The sequence below is a fragment of the Pollachius pollachius genome (genome assembly GCF_949987615.1).
Source record: "Pollachius pollachius genome assembly, chromosome: 9".
NCBI lineage: Eukaryota > Metazoa > Chordata > Actinopteri > Gadiformes > Gadidae > Pollachius > Pollachius pollachius.
Genome location: NC_136942.1, coordinates 12,414,410 through 12,437,408, shown reverse-complemented (window position 1 = coordinate 12,437,408; position 22,999 = coordinate 12,414,410). Strand labels below are relative to the sequence as shown.

The following is a 22,999-nucleotide window of genomic DNA, read 5'->3' as shown; positions in this document are numbered from 1 at the left end:
GATTAAGAGCATCACCTGTTTTTGCTCTACAACGATGCTCTCTGTGAGAAGGATCTAGGTCTATAGGGCTTAACTGTAAATTGTGACATCACATCGCAATAGACTGCTGCAATTTTTGGATTATTAGCAAGTTAGTCATTACTGTATTTTGGTATTGTCTTTTTTTTGGTCATTGTTTGTAATTAATAGTGAAAGGATTTATCCTTCTTTGGAGACCCCTCTGTGAGGTGTGAAAAAAACAAGTTTTCATATGTCACGATGTATTTACGTTGATTTAGGATGTTACATTACTCCAAATATCTTTAGCACTCTCAATATGGTGGAGTCGAGTATCACCAACAAATAATCCCGCTATGCATTCTGATGAACAAGCTCCATTGATTGTTCTCTACTGCAAATAAGTTAGTCACAGAAATTGTCTATCAATGACACCGTGAATGTATCTAACAGTCAGCCATACTGTCTAGTCTTGTGCTGCATTAGCAGAATAGATCTAGATCAGCAGCATTATGCTATCTCTGTCCACACGCTCCTTTTAATATTGTTTATGTTTGGTGCTTTCATTTGTTTTTTATCGTGAACAGAGCTATGAATAGATAGAAAAATCGGATGGAAAAAACATGACAACCCTCACGTCACAACCTGCCACACCCATCAGACAAAGTAAACTTGCTGTGAATCAAAGCCATTGCATACAACACATACTTGACATACTTTGCCTCATTAACTGCACACCTTGCTTGAAGAAGGAATGACTCATCCTTCTAAATAGGCACCACCTAGCAGAAACCAGTAGACCAATAGCATGGTTTTGTTAATGCATCTTGGAATTTGTTTTTACTGGTTGTTTTGTTGACTGTCAATTTTGATACACTTACTTAGTAAGTAAGGTAATGCTATAGAAATGTTTTCTGCCAATATCAAATACACATTACATTTATAGAAAGGCTCCTGAGACAAAGAGACAAAACTTGGAAATGAATATAAATATAGATGTGAGCATTCTGCATGTCTAGGACTAGGTAAATGTAAAACAAAGATGTAATTAAAACTAAAATACAACTTAAAAATTCTTCTCTTTCTCTTGTTCCATTTTGTTGCACTTAAAAGCAGTTTCTTTTCTTATTTTATGAATTTTGGGGTTACATCTTTATTGTTGAATGAACTACTGTATGTCGCTTTGGACAAAAGTGTCTGCTAAATAAATGTAGTTTTATGTAATGTAAAAATGATCAGGCATCGCTGAAGATGACAAAAGACAAGGAGAATCATGCTCTTTTTTATTTGACATATTGGTGGCTACATGATTACAAGCAGAACAAACTTGAGGTCAACTGCAGTTGCTGTTGCAAACGCATTGCCTCCATTCATCGGATACCATTCACTGTTGCTATTATTGTTGTTGAGCCAATATATTTGTATGTGTGTGTATAAGTGAAAGTGTGTGTGTGTGTGTGTGTGCACGTGCACGTTTGCACGTGTGTGTGTGTGTGTGTGTGTGTGTGTGTGTGTGTGTGTGTGTGTGTGTGTGTGTGTGTGTGTGTGTGTGTGTTTTGTCCCCATTCCAGGCCTATGCTATCACTCAGGATTCGCAGGGAGGAGGGTGGAAAAAAGAGGAAAAGGGAGGATAGCAGCAGAGCCAGCTATCTGACAGCAGATAGTACAGGAGCAGTTTGAGGGGGCCAGGACTGGCCACACATCCTAGTACAGGGTACTAAACACACACATCCTAGTACAGGATAGTACCAAATACATACACATCCTAGTACAGGGTACTAAACACACACATTCTAGTACAGGATAGTACCAAATACATACACATCCTAGTACAGGGTACTAAACACACACATCCTAGTACAGGATAGTACCAAATACATACACATCCTAGTACAGGGTACTAAACACACACATTCTAGTACAGGATAGTACCAAATACATACACATCCTAGTACAGGGTGATAAACACACACATCCTAGTACAGGATAGTACCAAATACATACACATCCTAGTACAGGGTACTAAACACACACATCCTAGTACAGCATAGTACCAAATACATACACATCCTAGTACAGGATAGTACCAAATACACACACATCCTAGTACAGGGTAGTACCAAATACATACACATCCTAGTACAGGGTAGTACCAAATACACACACATCCTAGTACAGGGTAGTACCAAATACGTACACATCCTAGTACTAAACACACAGATCCTAGTATAGGATAGTACCAAATACATGCACATCCTAGTACAGGGTAGTACTAAACACACACATCCTAGTACAGGATAGTACCAAATACACACACATCCTAGTGCAGGGTGGTACTGAACACACACACACACACACACACACACACACACACACACACACACACACACACAAACACACACACACACACACACACACACACACAAATCCTAGTACAGGATAGTACTAAATAAACACACACACACACACACACACACACACACAGACATACATCCGAGTACAAGGTAGTACTACATGCATATACTGACGTCACGATATTATAATATGAAAAAAGATAGAGGGAAGGAAAATGTGAAATAAAAGAGGAAGTTTAGAAACGATATTGTCAACTTACATTTTGGTATATATATGATCACTTACCGTATTATTTGTCAAATTAGAACGGGTTGTCTACGACGGATGTATAATATATGTTTTGCTCTTTTTGTTGAATGTATCTATTCGATAAACCTATATGGCTATGATCTAGGGCCAGGCTAACAGGCAAATCTCTTCTTTTTTTTTTTTTTCTTCTACGTTTTTTGAAACATCCAACTCTTACCCAACCTCGATTTTTTCACTAGAACTAGCCTATTCTGTTTCTATTAATAATGTGGTGACAAGATCATAAGAAATACACGCCCTGCCCATTTCGCTCTCCTCGCCCAGGTTTGTTTTGGGCCCCTCAGTTCCTGATAGGAAGATTCGAGACGGCGAGGTAAAAAGGGGATGAAAATGAGATAGCATTGCCCTTTTAGCAGGAGAGCTTTCCTATGCCACCGGATCAGGGTGACGTTTGCCCATCCGGCGGCCACACCATTCTACACCTGTCGCGATCGCTGTTCTCCTTTCCGCCTTCTAACACAGCTGTGAGAACAGAGGCACACTTACATCGCCAGAGACACAAGCACTGACACTAACTGGAAACGTGGCGTGATTTTCTTTTTGTCAACACCAACACGTCGATCGAGCGGACATTGTCTTCGATATCCAGCGTTTTAATGTATTGTTTTCTCCCCGAGGGAAGGACAACAACACGTCTGGTGGATGATTTTATCCGCAGTGCTACAACCGGACAACACTATGTCAAGGCACCAGCAAAGGACGCCGTTCAAACTCCCTCAAAACGTTGTGGAGGTCAAGAGCAAAGTAAGTATGGGTCTTTTACCGTCACTATGATTCTTTCGTTTTTATTTGTTAGTCGTTTGGACATGAGCCAAATGTGTTTATTGTTATTGATGCGCGGTCAATCAGTGCACTACGGCACAGTGCTGGGTTTCTACCGTGGTGCTTCTGGTGTGTAGCGTAGCGCTACTGGTTTCTACCGTAGTACTACTGTTTTCTACCGTAGTGCTACTGGTTTCTACCGTAGGTAGAGGGGTATCGAACAGACCATCGCCATCTATTGCTTAAACTGATACAGTATCGTGACAGTACTGAGTTATTTACACGTGCATCTGTGTTTCGTGGGTACCGCCGTCCTACCGTCCTACAATCCACCGCCGGGTCGAAGCACCTTCTAATCCTAAACGCACCAATTGAAAATCCCATGTATCCCCCTCTTTTAATATATATCTTTAATCCGACTTGGTCAGACGTTTCATCCTCGTTCTGCTGTGACATGCTATTCTATTTGATTTCCATTATAATTTATTGTCCTCATCTTATATTATTATTACGCTGGTTCTGCATTACGCATTAGAACCACCCCCCACCACCCCACATTCTCTATAGCCCGTCGTATGTACTACATTCTCACATAATGGGTCATGGATTGTGGGAGGGTATGGAGAGATTGATAGCCGTGTTATCAGGTTTGTTACATGTCATACTACACATTGTTGTCCCTCACAATGTGTTGGAAATATGTCATGCATGTAATGCTGAAACCGCTGAGGAATGTTGCAGGGCAGGTAGAGCTGGCTACAGTTTGCACCTCTACAGTGAGCCAATCACTTCTTCTCCATCTAGCCATCAAGTCATACCCTTTGTATTACTGTTGTCGGGGCTCCGGATGTAAAAGAACACTTTGTAGCCCATCTACTTTTACATTTGGACATGTTTGAAATAGGCGCTGAGTAACACAAAGTAGCGCGAAGAGAAGGGCTCGTTCTTTTCTTGGCTAGACAAAAGATCAAATTGGGCAAAACTCGTAATGGAAAAACTATCCAATAACAGGCTGTTGAAGGGCCATGATGAGATTTACACGTTTTTAATAATTGTAGGCGCAATCATGACCATGACTTCAAGTTCTTCATGATACATGTTCTTAATGGCAGTAGTTGATGTCATATTCCGGATATCCTTGGTGACGTGCCGTGTAGCATTCTGCATCACCTGACAACATCTCAACATTTTTAAGTTACATCTCAGAGAAGTTTTTCAGATGATATAAATAGTTTTCAAGCTCCCAACCTGTATTTCTGTGTAATTCTTTGGTACCTTTATCAATTAAGCCAATTAACCAGTGACAATATTGGACTGGCTCATCCAATTGTCTACCCAATTGCTTAATTTAATTTGACAAGAAGTAAGAGACAAAATGCTAATAATGGATTTAGAATTCAGCTCTAATATATTTCTAACTAGCCTTTTATCACAAATGCAGAGAAGGCTTAGACAACCAATATTCAGATGAGATTAAAAATCACACAAAGTTGGCAAATAAAGAAATTATTATGAATAATAATAATAAATAAAATAAATAATAAACCAAATCTTCTATCCATGACATGTACCCCGTTAGCAGAAGGCAGAGGTTACGCAGCGAGTTTACTAATGATCTAGATGGGCTTCAAGCTGCGCTCCACATCCCTCATGCTGTCTCCTCGCTCCAGTTTGATGCAGAGTACCGCCGCTTCGCCCTGAAGCGGGGCGGCGCCGGAAGCTTCCAGGAGTTCTACCGCCTGCTGCAGACCGTCCACCACATCCCGGGGACGGACCTGATGCTGGGGTACGCCGACATTCACGGGGATCTGCTGCCTATCAACAACGACGACAACTTCCAGAAGGCCGTCTCCTCGGCCAATCCGCTGCTACGCATTATACTCACCAGAAAAGGTAAGGCTGTCATTATCACTGTTAGACCAGTTAGGACAGACATTATCACCACCATGAGAGGTAAGGCTGTCATTATCACCGTTAGACCAGTTAGGACAGACAGTAACACCACCATGAGAGGTAAGGCTGTCATTATCACTGTTAGACCGGTTTGGACAGATATCACCACCAGAAGATGTAGGAGAGACATTATCACCACCAGAAGAGGTAGGACAGACATTATCACCACCAGAAGAGGTAGGACAGACATTATCACCACCAGAAGAGGTAGGACAGACATTATCACCACCAGAAGAGGCAAGAAAGTACATGAAAGCAGCAGACTAAGCATTGGAGTTATGAGCGAAACCTGTCTTTGTCCTCGTCATTGCGTTGCCATCTGATCACTCCTGTTTCATACTATGGGTGGGTGCCTACCTGAACGCTAGAGAACATAAGCCGGATGCTGTTAGACAGACCCTCACACATACACATGTGCAAGCACGCACGCACACACAAACATATGGAAACCAGCCCTCCAAGGTGGTATGTTCGGGGGTACTATGGCTTTTTCTTTGCATTGTTCTTTGTTTTTTCCAAATTCGGCTGTAATGTGAATCCGATGCTGACTACAATAGGTTGCTATTGTTGTTTGCGATGCAGCCTATCACGTGTCTGATCAGATTACTTCAACAGTCTGTATACACAGAGGCAAAAAAGCAAGTATTTGTCACATAGAGGATATATCTGTTTACGGAGCGATATAATGTAGAAAGGATCACGTATCCATCTAAACATAAAGAAACTGGTGCATGTCAGTAAAAACCTGTATCATTATTCACTGTCTTTTGCGAAAACTTAGGAAATGATTTAAGTTATTGTAGTTGCTTATTATTGTATTGCCCTGGGTCTTGGACCCATGGCATGGTTTCCCCATGTTTCCCCATGGTCAACCATGGTTCCCCATGGTTGACTATGGTTGACCATGGGGAAACCATACTCTTCCCCATAGTTATTGTTTTAAGGGGAAGGAATTCAGATTTCACCACATACAGGTTCTACATTGTTTCTGCCTTCATCTGCATCACCCTCTCTATGCTTCAACGATTATCTCTTTTGTCTCTCTTTCTCCACCCTACATGTGCGTGTGCGTGTGTGCGTGTGTGTGTGTGTGTGTGTGTGTGTGTGTGTGTGTGTGTGTGTGTGTGTGTGTGTGTGTGTGTGTTCAAAACCCATCAGTACTATGCACTAATAGCTTCTCTACACTATTAGCCACTGAATGGGATGAGCTCACTCTAGAAGACTCTAGAAGAAGATAATCACTTTATCTCAATGCATTTGTGTGTATTTTTGGCGGGTATGCATTCACTCTTCTCTGTAGAAAAGGCTCAACAATCTGGCCAATGCAAACTTCTGCATCATTTAAGTAGATTTGTGGCAATGGGACATAAATTGAGGCTAAATGAATGTGTTTGTGTGTGTGTGTGTATGCATTTGAATTGGACATGGACACAAAGCTAGACATCAAAGTTTAAGGAGATACTATTTGGCTCTCTGCTTTGCATTCGGCTTGACGAAATATGTAGATCTATAAAATCAGTGGGACCTTTTACAAAGACCTCAAACCCTCCATGAAATCTGTTGGCTACATATCAGAGAGATGGATGGAGGGAGGGCGGGAGAGAGAGGGAGAGAGACCTGGCTGCAACAGCTGTTTATACTGTCCTCCAGTGAGGGGCAATGGGGCCTTTAGTGTGGGATTATGGTTGGAATGTTGCAACCATTAACACCATGGTGGCTAGCCCAGCCTAGTACCTATGTGCACACAATGGAACAGAAAATGTATAAATGATAAGGTAAAAGGATCCATAAAAAGACCCGTTTCAAAGCGACACAGAAGTTCTGGGAATGGGTCTTAAATTGTCATGATATGGGGTTGTCTGTTGAAAGGTACAAGTCAGACTTGTAAAGGACAGAGGGAGAAAGAACGTTGTTATTGTTCTTCATTTTTTACAGCAGAAGTTACTATTTCCAAAAGGTCAACATGTTATTCAATTTTGCAAGTTCTTTCTTTTAGATTATCTTCATTGCTTATCGTGGGTGTGTGATTGCTTTCGTCTGCCTTTCCTTTAGAAAGTTTCTCTCCTAGAATGAATAGCATAACTTTTTATTTTAATTTCTCGATTCAATTGATAAATTCCATACTCTTGTTGAACGAGCCAACCGTTGCCCCCCAAAATTTAAATACATGAAGGATAGGGACTTGTTGGCTTTAGTAAACTTTAGTAAAAAAAACATTCAAAGGCACTAATCAACTACAATGAACTTGTCTGACTAAAGTCTGATTTATTGTATTTGGTAGGATAATGGAAGTTAAGTCCTTATGTGGCTTAAGTTACAAGTCGCTGATTGTGGAGGAAAATACTTTTATCTTGGGAAGAACAAATGCAAAATGGGAGGAACAAACAGGCCATCAAGACCGGTTGGTCATCAGAAAAACAAACGCTTTATCAATTTGACGCTCAGAAAAAAATGGTGTGTCAGCAAGAGCCTGGGGTTGGGGGGTGTCGTGTGCAGCAGGCGGACCATGGCAGCATTCTGCAGGGTGGGACACAGTCACATACACCTCCCAGACAAGGCCTGCTTACAGCATGCTGCACAAGCTGAAAGATTGGCACTCTAAACTGGCATCTTTACCATGTCATCACTGCCATTAAAGCTTTCTTCTCTGTCTTAAAACCCTGACGGTTCAAACATCTGTTCTGTTTTCTTAGAGGCATTTTGCAATGTTGTTGAACTGACTGTAGCTGAGTGACTCTTCTACTCATTGACTAAACAGTGAACATACTTCAGGGAGTTGTGTGAGTATACTTCAGGAAAGGTTTGGTAAACAGGTTTTTACAATAGAATTTGAATAAAAAAGACAACATTTAAAAAGTTTCATCGACTTTCTTTGGCTAAGCTAAGCTAGCCGTTGACTATAGCAATAATACATTTTCCTGGTCAAGAAAAAGAGTTGATCTGCAATATTTAACCTATCGGCAAAAACTATTGTACTGGAATCTCCTTGTTATGAAATTATATGAAAGATATTCATTTGGAGCTATTTGTTGTTGTTGACATCCTCATCATCATCCTTGATGATGGAGTGATGAACTGCCTGAGGTCCACGCGTTATAGAAAGACGTGTACACAGAGGAAAACAACAGTCTGATGGAGCTGTGAGACGGCTATTCCCGGAATGCGAGGGGAGGAATGCAGAAGGTCGGGTATTTGTCTCCAGTGGAGATAGGCACGCTCTTGGGCAGGTTGATTGTCTACAACATTTTCCTTGATCCTCTGGCCCCTACATGACTCGCTGTTTGGAAACAGCCAAAGTCCTTCAATTTCACTGTGTCCACTTCAGTGATTTTGGCAAAGCTAATTCTTGACAGTGTTGACTGACCATCATCTCAGCATGGCTCTGATAGATCTAATATCTCAGTAATTAATGGAGTAATTATTATAATGGGAGGTTTAAAAATATTTTATGCAATCAAAAACATTGTGTGTTGCTTTGGCAGAAAGCATAGACTTCTTGGCTGGAAAGGGTTTTAATATTAACGTTGTGTTAACGTATTAATTTGTGGTGTATGCAGACACTTGATATATATTGTACAATATAAATGTGTTATGGTTATTTTGATCATAACCACAATTTAAGAGGAATGCATGTAACATGATTTTCCTGTAATGTAGCTCGTACCAAATGTTAATGGAAAAACATGGAAGATGATTTAATATTTAAATTAAATTACAAGCACACAATTTATGCAGTGTCACCTCATTTATTCACAGCACGGATCAGATTCATGGGAAGTCGGGCACTAAATAAATCCCATGTGACTGTGGAGGAGAGAGGAACAGACTCTGACCTTCCCCATACTCTAGAGAGTGTAAACAACCTCCAGCAGTGTCCATTTAGTCTGATAACGCATTCTTTGAACCTGAAGAGCCAAGGCTGAGTCTCATCTGAGTCTCAACTACAAAAATGCTTACGGAGAAAACACCCTTTAATGTACACCTAGGGCGGCTTGACATTGATTGTTGAAGTCAACCAAGGTGGGCTTTAGCAAATGGAAAAAGGGAAATCTCTAGAATCCAAATAAAGCTTGTGAGGAAAAACACAAGAAGATAAAATATCTCTGCATGAGATAATTGGCTGACCTGTCTGCAGGATACGGAATTTGATCTTTGGCATAATATTTTCAGACCCAAAGAGATTACTTTACCTCCACACATAAATTAAGAAAAATATGCAGACGTGCTGACGTACTTGGATAAGGTGATATGGATAACCCTGTGAATACAACCTGGAAATAAGAAGCTAATGCTTCCCTCTTCTCCCCTACCCCTCTACCTCCCTTCTGAAGTCACAATCCTTGGCCTAGAGTCACTGGCTCTGTCACCTTCTAAGGTTTAGTAAATGGCCCCTTTGTATGGCGCAAGTCCATACTAGACCAAATCATTTCGGGACTAACTTATCAGCTTTAAAAAAAATCTCTTTCATGTGGGCCCCAAGTTTTCTTCAATGATACATTGTTTAAATGTTTTTATTGGAGTTCTGTAGTATTTATTTCTGTGCAGACTGATCTTGGTACACTGGACCATATCTGTTGCATCGGGTCATAGATCCAAATAGTTAGGGCTCACACACCTTGCACTGTGCCTACTGCCTACCTCCAGATGTTGGAGAGAGGTTTGTTTGCACAGTAACATTTGAGTTTTAAAACATCACAAATGTGCTCCTTGTATTTGGTTTTTCTCGTCACCAGTGATTCCCACTGGTAGGAACGTGGGCAGATTCCAGCGGGTTCTTGTAACCCTTAACCCACCACAAATATATATATATGTTAAATATTTGTTGAATTTTTTAAATATGAAACTGGGATGGTGGATTGTTGCTGATCAATTAAGACCAGAAATAGAAGTACAGCTTTTTAATTTTAAAAGCATTGGTTACTACGATATTAATAATGATGATAAGTGATAATATAGTTATGGTATAATATTAATTGAAAGGAAATCGTTTGTTGTTCGGTGTGGATGAAGGGGTTCTTGAGCCGTAAATAAGACAGAAAAGGTTGGGAAGTGTTGCCGGAGTCTGCACCTTTTTAAAACGATCAATAAGGAATAATCCAACCTTTCTCTCTGACCTCCTGCCCTCTCCAGAGGATGAGCCCATCGTGTTTGCCACCAACTCACTCCAGAGACGGAAGAAGGGGCTGGGCTTGACGGGGCTCCGCCCTAATGCCTCGGGCTCCACCCACCAAAAGAACAAGCCGGGCCTCATGATTGGTCTCCCGCAAGACTTCCGGCAAATCTCGTCCATAATCGACGTAGACATCCTGCCCGAGACGCACCGGCGAGTACGGCTCCACAAACACGGCACCCACAAACCGCTGGGCTTCTACATCCGCGACGGGGTCAGCGTGCGCGTCACAGCCCAGGGCGTGGAAAAGGTGAGAGTGCACGTTGTCGTGGTTGTTGTTGTTTTTGTTAGTGTTTTGGTAGGGGATCTTGTTTTTTGAAGTAATGAGATAAGATGTAATGCATCACGTCATCACACAATGGTAAGCAAAAAGTGGTTTAGGGTTTTATTTTATTTATTTACTTAAGTATCCTGGTGTACCCTGGTTTTATATTCCATCTATTTTTGTGTTGATTTATATCCCGATCTTGAAATCGTATCTTATATTTGCGGAGAAATCGGACCCCTTATGTTCAGCTGTTCTTACAGTATTGAAGTGCTGCACTATTTTCTGAACGGCTGTGACGTCCCCCCAGGTCCCCGGGGTGTTCATCTCCCGGCTGGTGCGTGGGGGGCTGGCAGAGAGCACGGGGCTGCTGGGGGTCAACGATGAGATCCTGGAGGTCAACGGCATCGATGTAGCGGGGAAGTCTCTGGACCAGGTAAATAGCATGTGGTACCATTAGCTGGTACTTATGTATGGGTGCTGCTGTATACATTTTATATTTTATATATATTTTCACTCACTTAGAATAAGAGTAGCCCAAATGAATGATGGAGTGGGACTCTAAAGGTAGTTCCATGAATTAAGAGGTACTGAGGGTGAAAGAGCTGTTGTTTCCTTCTACTTTTCCATGCATCTCACTTATGGGAAATAATAATGGTAGCATTATTACAAGAAGGGTTTGATGTGTCAAAGTAAACCCTCAGGCCTATTCAACTGCGGAAAATAAATATTCCCTTACATAAATAATCCTGGTTGGACTCATTTACCATTAGGTAATCCCCAATTAACTTTTCTCCGGGTAATTTCCTGTTTAAATTCCCCATGAAAGCTAAGTAAGTGTTTTTACATTCCAGGATGGGGCCACTGGATTACGTTTAGCAAAGGGTCCTTTCACATCCAGGTGGAATATTGTATAGGTATGAGGTGAAGTCGAGGCCACGTCTATACCACACCGGCTTAATCTCAGGAACACAGCTTTTTCTTTACTTGGTCATTTTAGCCTTCTGTCCGCACTGCACCAACACTTTCCACTCCTGAAAACTGTGCTTTTGGAAAACTTGCTTCTAAGGGGATGAATCTGTGCAGCCTAATCTTTGATAACTTGTTTTGCGATGCGATCCGGACATTGTTGGTGGCGCAAGTGGCCTGTAGCAATGAAGGCTGCTTCTTTAGGAAAGAGGCTCTGTGGCCAAGCAGACTTCTGCAGGCCTCTTGTGGAGGTTACAGTTGAAGAGGTCGCGTTGATGGTTGTGGCCTATAGCATGCGCTTTAGCTAGGAGGGAGATGCTATTAGGCTGCGTCTTATAAGAAAGTTTCTGTGGCCACACATCCTCCCTCAGGCCTATTAGGGAGGTTTAAATGAAAGAGGTTAGGTTTATGATTATTATTTAGGGTTTACCCAAAATGGCAAGTAACAATTAAATACATGCAGTAGCAGCCGTTTAATCTATGGAGTGCAATTTGATTCTATATTTGTATCTTATCCTGTGTTTAACAGCTACCCTTAATTATAGATCTAAAATGTTTGGTTTCCTTTTTAATGTATTAATCAAAATATCTATTATATATTTTTCTAAAAGATGTACCCATTGTTGTTACATCTTGTATAATGTATTCCATGAGGTGTGACGAGTCTCCTCTTCCCCAGGTAACGGACATGATGGTGGCCAACAGCCACAACCTCATCGTGACGGTGAAGCCGGCCAACCAGAGGAACAACGTGCTGCCCCGGGGCAGCAAGGTCTCCGCCGGCAACGCCTCGCTGGGCTCCGGGTCCACAGGCTCGGCCCTCTCCTGCGACTCGCCCAGCCCGGTGTCCCATAGCAACCCCATCACGGCCAGGTGAGGAAACCGACGTGTGCACCGGCAGACGCAGAGGGGTAAAGGAAATGGGACAATAAGAAGATTCACTTTTTTTGCTGCAGGGATTTGCTCTGTTTTGAAAATGTTTTCATCAGAAAGTTACTCGTAAAATGCGTCCATCCACCCACAGGATCTTCTCCATATATTGTCAGCTCCTCCCTTTGAGTCAGATGTTGTTTAGTTTGTTGGGGTTGTATTCACACCAGTCCAACTTTGACCGTCTTAACAAGCAATCAAGGTGTTATAACATAATAAACAGCATCGGGATGGGAATTTGAATTCTGGTTTAAATTATTATTATTATTATTTAAACCATAATAATCCTTAATGGCTGACTTTTCAATGTCTGTCATTTAAAACTATTGAACAGGGATCCGATTTGTTATTTCACTGTTTGTTTCCATAGCGACAGCATCGCGGAGGGCTACAGCGAGGAAGAGGACGACGACGGCGACCTCATCATCGAGAACGACAACCTGTCGACGTACATTCCCCACAACTTACACAGCAGCAACAACGGCAACTACAGCAGAGACTCCCTGGGCCGGCTCGGCTCTGTCGCCTCCAGCGCGCCGCTCGCGCACAGCGCCTCCATGCCCAGTAGCTTCGTCACCTCCCACAGTGACACTTCCATGACGACAGTCAATCAAAACGGAAGTCCCGCCCACACGGCCAGCAGCAGCAGCCAGGAAAGCATGCGAGAGGACGGCAACAGCATCACCCTGTAGCCACCGCTAGATGGCACCAAAACCACACAGCCGAAGAGCACCAGAGCCGAGACTTAACTCAGTAGCCGCTGTTAAGAAGGCGCCAAACTCACCTGGACAGCACCAGGGCCTGGACTAACTCTGTAGCCACCACTAGGGGGCGCTAAACACACTCAAAAGGGCAACAGGGCCTAGACTCACTCTTATCCCCTTTTAAATGTATTAGGCCTGAATACGTTATTTATGGTGCCCCTCACTAAATAACCTTCAACCCTCCACACTCAGACACACAAATAAACTACCCTCACGGGTTCTAGGGTGAAAGATAGGAAGTTCCAACGCAAAAAAGTGAGAATGTTTAGGTTATGTAAACTCCCAACACTGCATGTGTGTTCCCCCCCTGAATGTATATTGGTTGATGCAATCTCTATTTCATAAACAGGAATTCATTAATTTTAGAATAACATACTTCCAATGGTTTATTTGCTCTTGCTACAGTGCCAACACCTCGCGGTCCGTCACTTGGTTGTCTTCAGTTGCCTATTTGGAGGTGTGTTAAGGTAATCGGTTTGGTTGTTAGTCTCATGGTTCCCTGTTGTTCTTTCCGGGGCCCGGGTAACCTTGCCTTTTAATAGCATCCTCCCAGCTCCACTGATAGAACTAGTATGCATTTGTTGAATTTTCCATTTATGTATGGCTCTGGATGCTCAGTGAAATGAACCGTTCAACAGAAGTACACTGAAACAGTGCGATCATTCAGATCAACACGATGTGAATGATAACATGCCTTACCTTCAAACATTGCGGATACAACCGCTGCAGTACTTGATCATGTTTTGAGGTCACAGAATACAAACCATGAAAAAAAAAAGCCTGTGTACACAGACACACATACTACACTTGCATTCTCCTTAAAACAAAAAAGAGCTGCAGATTTTATTTTAATGTATAATATATAAGCATATGAGATGAAAATGAAGGATTATAAACAAGGGAATTTTGATTACATGGGATGGGATTTTCTATGTAAAAGAACCTTTTATATTAAGTGCGAATTGTGCAGAGTATTTTTCTTATTGTATTTTTAATTGGGTCTGGAGGAGAGGCAGAGTGGGGACCGTCGAAACATGAAGGAATATAATGGAAGCATACCAGTGGCAGAGGGCATTCAAATGCATACTCTGTGTGTGTGTTCCCATGAATCAGTCTACAGTATTTATTGGGCCCTAATAACTGCTCACAATTTATCCATATGTACTCTTAAGCTTTTTGTCCTATACCAATTGGGCTTGCATTAATTGTGGCAGGCTAAAAAGAATCTCAAGTCTACTGGGAACCCAGCTCAAAAACCTGATTTTGTTTGAAAACTGGACAAGATGTTTAATTGTTTTGAAAATTGGGGGCAATATCATTTTTGGGAGTCGATTATTTATTCATTCCTTAATTCATTGAATAGTTCCCTTTTTCATGTGAAGATAAGTTACCAAATTGGTATGCAGAAAATAAAAACATTTAATACATGAACAGAACTAGGTGAAATAAATGATGAATGCATTGGTTAACACAGTTAAAATGCACCTTACTGTAGAAAAGTAATGCTGTAAGTAGTTGAGAGGAAAGGTTGGTCATTCCCAAGCCGACTGTTTGAACCATGCATACTTTGGGCTTGGAGGCACTGAGGCAGGCCACTTAGTGTCTCAGTCAATAGGCCTTTACAATTGAACTGTGAGTGATTTGAAGGACACATTTTAATCATCAAGTCACAAAATGTTGTAATAAAGTACTATGAAAATGATTTGGTTATTATTAGTGGTATTATGCTTTTTATCCCTGAACTTCCCTGCAGAGTTTCAATAATTTCGGTCCAGTTATCTGCCTGGGATGGCCATGACCGGGCACCACAATGGGTAACGACAGTTGGGTACATAAAGCACAACATTGATATAAAAGACCCCCGTGCACACAAGCACGCTAACCACGATCTTCTACCGCTAGAGGTCAGTAGAGGGCCGTCACTTAACTTGTTATTTTGTGTGTACGTGCGTCTGGAGTGGCAAGGTTGAAGCGGTTTCCATGGAAATCTGACGTAATGATGTAGTAATGTGAATACAATTCAGAAATTTTACTGAAAAGATGTAAGTTTTCCAATTATCAACCTCTAGTGGCTTGAGTTGTAGCTACGTTGGACAATTTCACTGTCGTCTGAGATATTACATTGGGACGGGATGCGCTGGTTTAATAGAATTTCTCCAGTACTAGGAGACACACACACACACACACGCACACGCACACGCACACGCACGCACACACACACACACGCACACACACACACACACACACACACACACACGTTTCCACTTTTCCACTTGGCCTAACAAATTCAAATTCTAATGGTTTCACATTACATAGAGATGACTAAAGTTTGAATTAAATCATATGACAGAAAGGCAGATGAAACCGCTACATTGCTTGACACACAGTTATGTTTATATTTCATCAAAGTTGCATGGCAGAGGAGCATATACATTGTATATCTATATGCATACATTATGGTAAAATATACATTATTTAACATCAGAGATCATGCTATTATCATTAAGTTACAATTATTCACAGAATTAACTTGATCAGTGGTAATAAATGTTTCACTACATGAATATAAACATATTTAACACACATAAGTACAAACAGCACAACAGCAACTTTCTGTTTGTCAAAGACATAAATATACAAGCACCAATATTAGACAAATGGGGAGGATTCCCTATTCACATTAGCAATTGTCTACAACATAATGGCAAAATACAGGAATGGTCAGGGTTCAGATATATACAATACATCTTTCTATGTACATGCAAACAGACATTAAATGAATGTGTTTTGTAAAGGGTATCTATTCTTGATATCTGTCCTGTAGGTACTGAATGAAGATGTTCTCTGAGCACAGGATCTCACTGGGTTTGCTGACCTTGAACTCTCGCAGCCTTTGATAGCCTACACACACACACACACACACACACACACACACACACACACACACACACACACACACACACACATTAAAATAGGTTAAGTAGTTTTTACTTGAAAACATGGTTCATTTTTATTCATAGGGATATCTTATATTTTATATTGACTCTTGCTAAGTTTGAACCTCCAAACAATACTAAGTATTGTTTGAAGGTTAAAAGCTATTTAAAGGAAATTAAATAGGCCTGCTTATGGAGTAAACCAAAAACCAAAGTTTCAGCTTACCTTTGAGCGTCGCATACCGTCCTTCAGGGCCCTGCTTCAAATCCCCAGCCTCATTATCACTCAAATACCTCTTTCCGTCTGAAGAGGAATCCAAAAGAACAACACAGAAAGAGTTGTTAGGGTTTGAGTTCAGTGACAATTTCCCCCATACCTTTGAAACTCCAAAATCCTAGACAAAGTTTGACAGAGCCTTTCCACAGAAGTGTCATCACAGGACAATCAAGGTGTCACTCATTACACTCATTCATAACTAACTATAGGTGTGCTCCTTTTATGAACCAGGGCACAGGAGGTTAAAGCAATACACACTGACCATAGACCAAGTGGCCTGAAAGTAGCAGACCAACAATTTGTGTTTTGGGTGACGCCTGTCCTGTGATGACGCCTCAGTTGATGTGTCGCACCAGGTACCCTCTCACCCTCGCCTTCGTCGTTTCGTTAGTCCGTATGGGTGGGTGCCTTCCCAAACTCTACAGCACGTGAGGTGGGGGCTGTTAGGCAGCCCCTTTGGACCTTTGATTGGTGCTTTCAGAAATGATTGATCATCTTTCCCCAGTGTAGTCCCTTCACTCCTATAACTGTATCTTCAAAACCAATGACGTAGTGCCTAATTCCTTCGACATAGCCTGTGTTCTGAGTAAACAGAACACAGGTCCTTCTTGGAAAAGGGCCTATTGATGTTAATCATGTTTGTAATCTAACCTACTAAACAAGTTGGTAGCTTGACTCACGCTTTCCCTTCAGGTACATCATCGACTGAGGTCCCCATTGGATGTTCATCTTTAAGCAGGGAAAGGGAATGCCATTATTTAATTGTCAATTATTTAGCAACCAAATGAGTTATAAAGTAGTAATAAATAGTATAATATAGTAGCAAAGTATTTTACCTTTTGTGCATGACAGGACTCTACAAATAGAGAGATGACAAGACCGGATATCCAGATAACTGTAACACGCATCCGCTGCAAATCAGGAAAATAATTGCTTTAGCAAACAAGCAAAATGTTTAAGTTGAATGTGTCATGGCTGCAGATATGATACCGAACACAGTATTTGTTATCTGCACTTTAAAGAAAAGTCTGCATGTTTACCAACCGAAAATAAACTGCAAACGACCCATACACTAACAAACCTCTACGTCCAAATAAAAATCGAACACATGCTTTCCTACCATTTGTGCCATCTTAGAACAAGCTTCCATCTGCCAGTCCAGTCAGACTGGTGCTACACGATGTTCCCATTGCCTTTATACACCTTGTCAATAGCAGCTCATGGGGTGAATCCTTGTGTCTCCGTGCAATACTGCGGCCCAGGTGTATTGTAGCTTAGCGGGAATCCTGTTTACTAGCCAAAAAGTGGCCAAAAAACAACCGCTTGCGTCACACTGCTGATTTAAAATAATTACAGATCAATAGATCAAGCACACTAACACACATACACACACACACACACACACACACACACACACACACACACACACACACACAACCCCCCCCCCCCCACACACACACACACACACACACAGGGGTATACTATGATTACTACTAGTTTGAAAATAAAACCAATTGACACAAAACCTGATGAGGCAACACGTAAATAAGTATGATCCCGACCATGTAAATCGTTTGGAGATAGAGCTTCTTCAACACCAGCAAGGGCCTCTTGGCTCAAAGTCATGAACAGGTTAAGATAATTGTGAACCTGATCTGCAATAATATACAAAGACTGCAATGTTTATTTCTGTTCAAAGCACATCAATATAGAAATGGGCAAGAGATAATCTGGCTGTCGCTAGGGTTTAGTTGCGGTAGCTATCTTGAGGTTGCAGTCGGCGGGAGATAATACGGTTAGGGATATAGTAATTGTTTGTCAATGCAATTAAGCCTTGAATCTGGGAAATCTTCATGCAGACCAGACATTATTATCTTCCAGAGGATGTACAGATTATGGCATGTAGGCTCATGTGTGTGCTTCCTCTAGGTGCCTTCCCATGGCGGTGTGGAAGGGAATAAGGCAGTTGATGTTTACAAGCAGAGCAGACACTAAGATGTCAAAAAAGGTCCCTGCATGCAAAGCTGAGGCCAAAGCTGCACAGCACAGTGAATCACATAGGCACAATGTCGGTAAACGACTTTGACAAATTACTTTAAGGATGGTTGTGAGTCCGGCCTTTTTAGTTAAGGTATATGGGTAAGAGATGTTTAGTTATAGGTGAGTTACAGTTAAGTTTATGCATTTGGTCAAGTTAAGTTTAGGGAGTCTTTTAGGGATGGATAGATTAAGGTTAGATTGGTAGGGTTGGAGGTGATTTTATGTGTAATGCATAATAAGCTAATGCCGTTTTTCTTTAAATTAATTAAACATCTATATAGTCTATATGTAGACCTGAGCATGTTGGTATATTACGCAGAACATTATAGATCATTGTACTCATTCAACAAGGCTACTATTTCTGTTTTACAATATTTTATTTTGGTAAAAATGCATACAAGTGCTGTGATTGTGATGGGGCTGCTGATTTATGACGTTTGTTTTTAGTACATTTACACTTGTGTATGTGAAATGGGCCTCTTAATAAAGCCACATGATTTCAACAGGCTAAACTAATTTGCGGACCGGAAACTGACGTCAGAATCAATGACGCACTTGATTTAATAAAAGCTACCCCTTCGTTCAACCTGATAACATTGTCTGGGTAAACATTTTGCTCAATGCGTTGCGACTTCCTTTAACACAGGGATTAGATTTAATCACTAAAACAAGTAGCTACACTTACAGTGCTATCATTTTGACTAGATTGTAATTTGATCTATTAATCAATTTATGCATTCCTAAAATTGTCCCTGTTGCTGGTGATGCTTTCTCCGGGGCCAATAGCTGATCCTTGAAGTGGAACAACCAATTTTACATTCAGATTTAACATGATCCAAGGTTCGTAGAGACCTTCTAGCAACCGTGTTGATCATTCAACGGGCCCCTCCCAGACAGGCTCAATGGGCTCCATTCAACAGGCCCCACCCAGAGGCCCTCATTCATGAGGCCCCGCCCAGAGGGCCTCTGTCCTCAGGTAAACTCCTGCACCACCACCTCTTTCAGTGAGGCAGAAGACACCTGACCCCTCTCTGAATCCCTGAACAGGCTCAGCTCTTCCTGGAGCTGGGCTACGGGCCGATGCAGCCGGTAGCCCACGTCCACCAGCAGCTCCAGCAGGGGCGCTCTGTACTGGCGGAGCCCGTAGCGCCGGACGGCGGGCAGCGCCCTGTGCGCCGCGGAGAACGCGTCTCCCAGCTCCTCCAGGTCCCGATGGCCCACGGCCAGGGCGCACAGCGTGGGGACCAGCAGGGTGGCGCTCTGCCAGGGGGCCACCTTCTCCAGGAGGGTCAGGGTGGCCTGGAGCTGCTCCGTGGCGGGCTTGAACTGCCCCGCGCGCAGCAGGTCGTGCGCACGCCTCTGCTCCTGTGCCGTGAAGAATTCGGGGAAATGACGCGAGTATCGGACACATCGGACCGCGTATATTTTGCCGAGGTAGTCTTGAAGGGCCAAGCGGCGTTCCGCGATCACTTCAGGGTTGAAATTCCCGCTGAGAAGCTTCCGGGGGAAGTGCACCTCCTCCAGCTCCTCGCTGAACTTCTCCAGCAGCTGCTGGTGGAAGCGAAAAAAGTCGCTGTAGCGGCGATCTATTGCAACACGCTGGGAGTCGTAGCTGCCGGAGCGCATTATCACAATCTGGTACACCTGTGGAATACATAACACATTCACTATGAACCTGGTCCACCTTCATGTGAAATACCCATTTACTTAATTGAAATACAACACAAAAATACTCAGATTTATTCAGATTTTCCTATAAAGGGCTGATTACGGTTCCACGTAGACGCAACGCAAGGACCAGGCATGCGCTTTGACGCAGTCGGGTTTTGGTGAGCGGACCAATCGCAGCCCTTGCTGTGATTCAGATTAACAACTTTGGGAGGCGCACGCCAGGCCCATGTGGTGGACGCAAGGTCACAAGGACGTAATGGCTCCGTAAACCTCCTTGTTACGTCAACGTGGAACCATAATCAGCCCAACAGTGCACAGCCATCAAACCAGTGGAGTGGCTAAGGTTTTTGTTTGACTTCCCTTTCAAAAGGTTTTGGGTTTGATCCCCAATGTCTGCAGCCTACCTTGGATCCTTGAGCAAGACACCCTACCCCCTTGCTAGGCCTTAACTATATATATATATATATATATATATATATATATATATATATATATATATATATATATATATATATATATATGTGTGTCTGAATAGACTACAACAGCAAGCAAGTAGGAAGCAATGTCATGAAACAGAGCTGCCGTTGGATTTCAGGAGTTCTGTTTCTATACGGACTACATTCAACTTGCGGTCTACATTTATATTCATCTTCTGGAGGAGTATGTTATCTTCCATCGAGGACTTGAAGAGTGTGAGCATGAAAGCATTTCGCCACTCACCACATATTTGGAGAGGCTGTCTTCAATAATGCGCGTGGAATTGATTTCAAACAGCAGCTTGATGGCTCTGTTTCTCTGTTTCATGTCCTTCAAGTTCTGCTGGAGCTCCTTGGTAGTCAAACAGGAAAAGACTGGGTCTTCATCACACACACAAGTACACCCCCACACAGACACATACACACGCACACACAGATAAACATTTAGTAACCGATAAAGCATGCAGTTTCAGCTGAAACCCCAAATCTGGCGTTCGTTGGGTAAAACTAACCTAGAGTACTGGTCCCGTGTGTTTCAGTTGGCTCTGGGCGGGTTGGATTATTCTCCTGCTGGTTTCCATGAGACCGCTGGTCCTGGGATTCTATTGGCTGTCCTTCTGCCATGGAAGTTGTCTGTTTAGGTCAGGGTCAACGAAGGCAGCACAAATGGTCAGAGGAACGACAGTGATCAGCGATCCATCTGTAAAAAGACAAAATAAACATTTTAAACCAATTGTTTCAGCCCCCGAAAAAAATAAGCTGTGGTTTTGACCCGCTCCCCAGCTCTCCTTTGTCTCTGGCTCCTGACCTTCTGTAGCTTCTCCTTAGTTTGTTAGTTACAGTCAAAGGTCCTGGTGTGCTTTGTTACCGTTATTAGAGTTTCTGGTTTTTGCTTTCCTCATATCAGCTAGTAAGGAAGAGTGAAGCAAGAGGAACATAACAGGGCGGTGAGGAAGTGAAACACCAGTGTGTGTGTGTGTGTGTGTGTGTGTGTGTGTGTGTGTGTGTGTGTGTGTGTGTGTGTGTGTGTGTGTGTGTGAGTGAGTGAGTGAGTGTGTGTGTGTGTGTGTTTGGGTTTGTGTCTGTGTGTGTGTATGTGTGTGTGTGTGTGTGTGTGTGTGTGTGTGTGTGTTTGTGTGTGTTGTTTGGGTTTGTTTTAGAATACGTATCATTATTATAGTTCTAAAAAGGTATTATAGTTCTAAAAAGGTATTCACACTGAAAATGAGTTGGTGACCTATCACAAAGGTCAAGAGAGCAATGCAGAATCATTCTAAAAATATAATTAGGAATGAGCAGGTGAAGAAAATGAAAGAGAGAGAAAGAGAGAGAGAGAGTAGAGAGAGAGAGAGAGAGAGAGAAAGAGAGAGAGACTGAGAGAGAGAGAGAGAGAGACAGAGAGAGAGAGAGAGAAAGAGAGAGAGAGACTGAGAGAGAGAGAGAGCGAGAGAGAGAGAGTGAGAACGTATCATCAATAATGCCAGTTGAACTTTTCCCTCTTTATTTCTCTTTTGCGGGGGACAAATGATTAACACTATTAAGATGACAATATGCAGTGCTTCATGATGTCCACTAGATAGTCTGTAGGAAGATATTATCCTGTACCTTACCTAAATAGCCATTACTTCTAACCCCATTATCTTAATCATTATGTGAAGGCCATATCCAGTGCGGGTACCAGCCTACTGTTAAGTTCTGCCACCTGTCTTTGAGGAAGAGCGTGCTTCCTGTGTGGTCCATTTATGAAACAATCGCTGCAGTGTGGAGTCAAGTCCTCTTTTATTAGTACAGAAAAGCAACATAGATGAGTGTTTGTTAAGGAAACAATGGCACTGCACTGAGCCCCAGTTGCCTTCACCCGGATCAGGCTGGGCCCGAATGCAAAACCCCACAGATAATGTATGTAACAATGTATGGATCCACTTGTACCCCAACCCCAATGTATGTATCCCCTGGGACCCCAACAATGTATGACTATGACTATGAATGACAAATGTCGAAAGGAATCTGTGAAAAAGAGTTTCCCTAAGGGGACAACTCATAAACAAACTAAATAACTAACTAACTATTTATCTGTTCTGTCATATCTGAGTCTGTGTAGTACCAGCGTGAGAGCAGCGTCTGG

General features: G+C 42.3%; 2 protein-coding genes across 4 annotated transcripts; one reads left to right on the top strand and one right to left on the bottom strand.

Annotated features, from left to right (window-relative positions):
* The first annotated feature begins 2,970 nt into the window (after positions 1 to 2,970).
* On the top strand, positions 2,971 to 14,899 carry pard6a (par-6 family cell polarity regulator alpha). Its single transcript, XM_079743303.1, has 6 exons — positions 2,971 to 3,405; positions 5,094 to 5,316; positions 10,507 to 10,796; positions 11,122 to 11,247; positions 12,460 to 12,653; positions 13,081 to 14,899. Exons 1-6 carry the CDS (start codon positions 3,304 to 3,306, stop codon positions 13,400 to 13,402), a joined length of 1,257 nt encoding a protein of 418 aa, XP_079599429.1. The 5' UTR covers positions 2,971 to 3,303; the 3' UTR covers positions 13,403 to 14,899.
* Positions 14,900 to 19,122: 4,223 nt separating this feature from the next.
* snx20 (sorting nexin 20) lies at positions 19,123 to 21,782 on the bottom strand. Of its 3 annotated transcripts, XM_079743103.1 has the most exons (4): positions 21,683 to 21,782; positions 21,387 to 21,574; positions 21,119 to 21,255; positions 19,123 to 20,371 (listed from the first exon to the last, which is right to left on the bottom strand). In XM_079743103.1, exons 2-4 carry the CDS (start codon positions 21,496 to 21,498, stop codon positions 19,700 to 19,702), a joined length of 921 nt encoding a protein of 306 aa, XP_079599229.1. In that variant the 5' UTR covers positions 21,499 to 21,574; positions 21,683 to 21,782; the 3' UTR covers positions 19,123 to 19,699. The 3 variants fall into 3 exon arrangements, with proteins under 3 accessions (XP_079599229.1, XP_079599230.1, XP_079599231.1); XM_079743104.1 differs by having other exon boundaries at positions 21,387 to 21,749; XM_079743105.1 differs by lacking the exon at positions 21,683 to 21,782 and having other exon boundaries at positions 21,119 to 21,226; positions 21,387 to 21,513.
* Between the last annotated feature and the right edge of the window lie 1,217 nt (positions 21,783 to 22,999).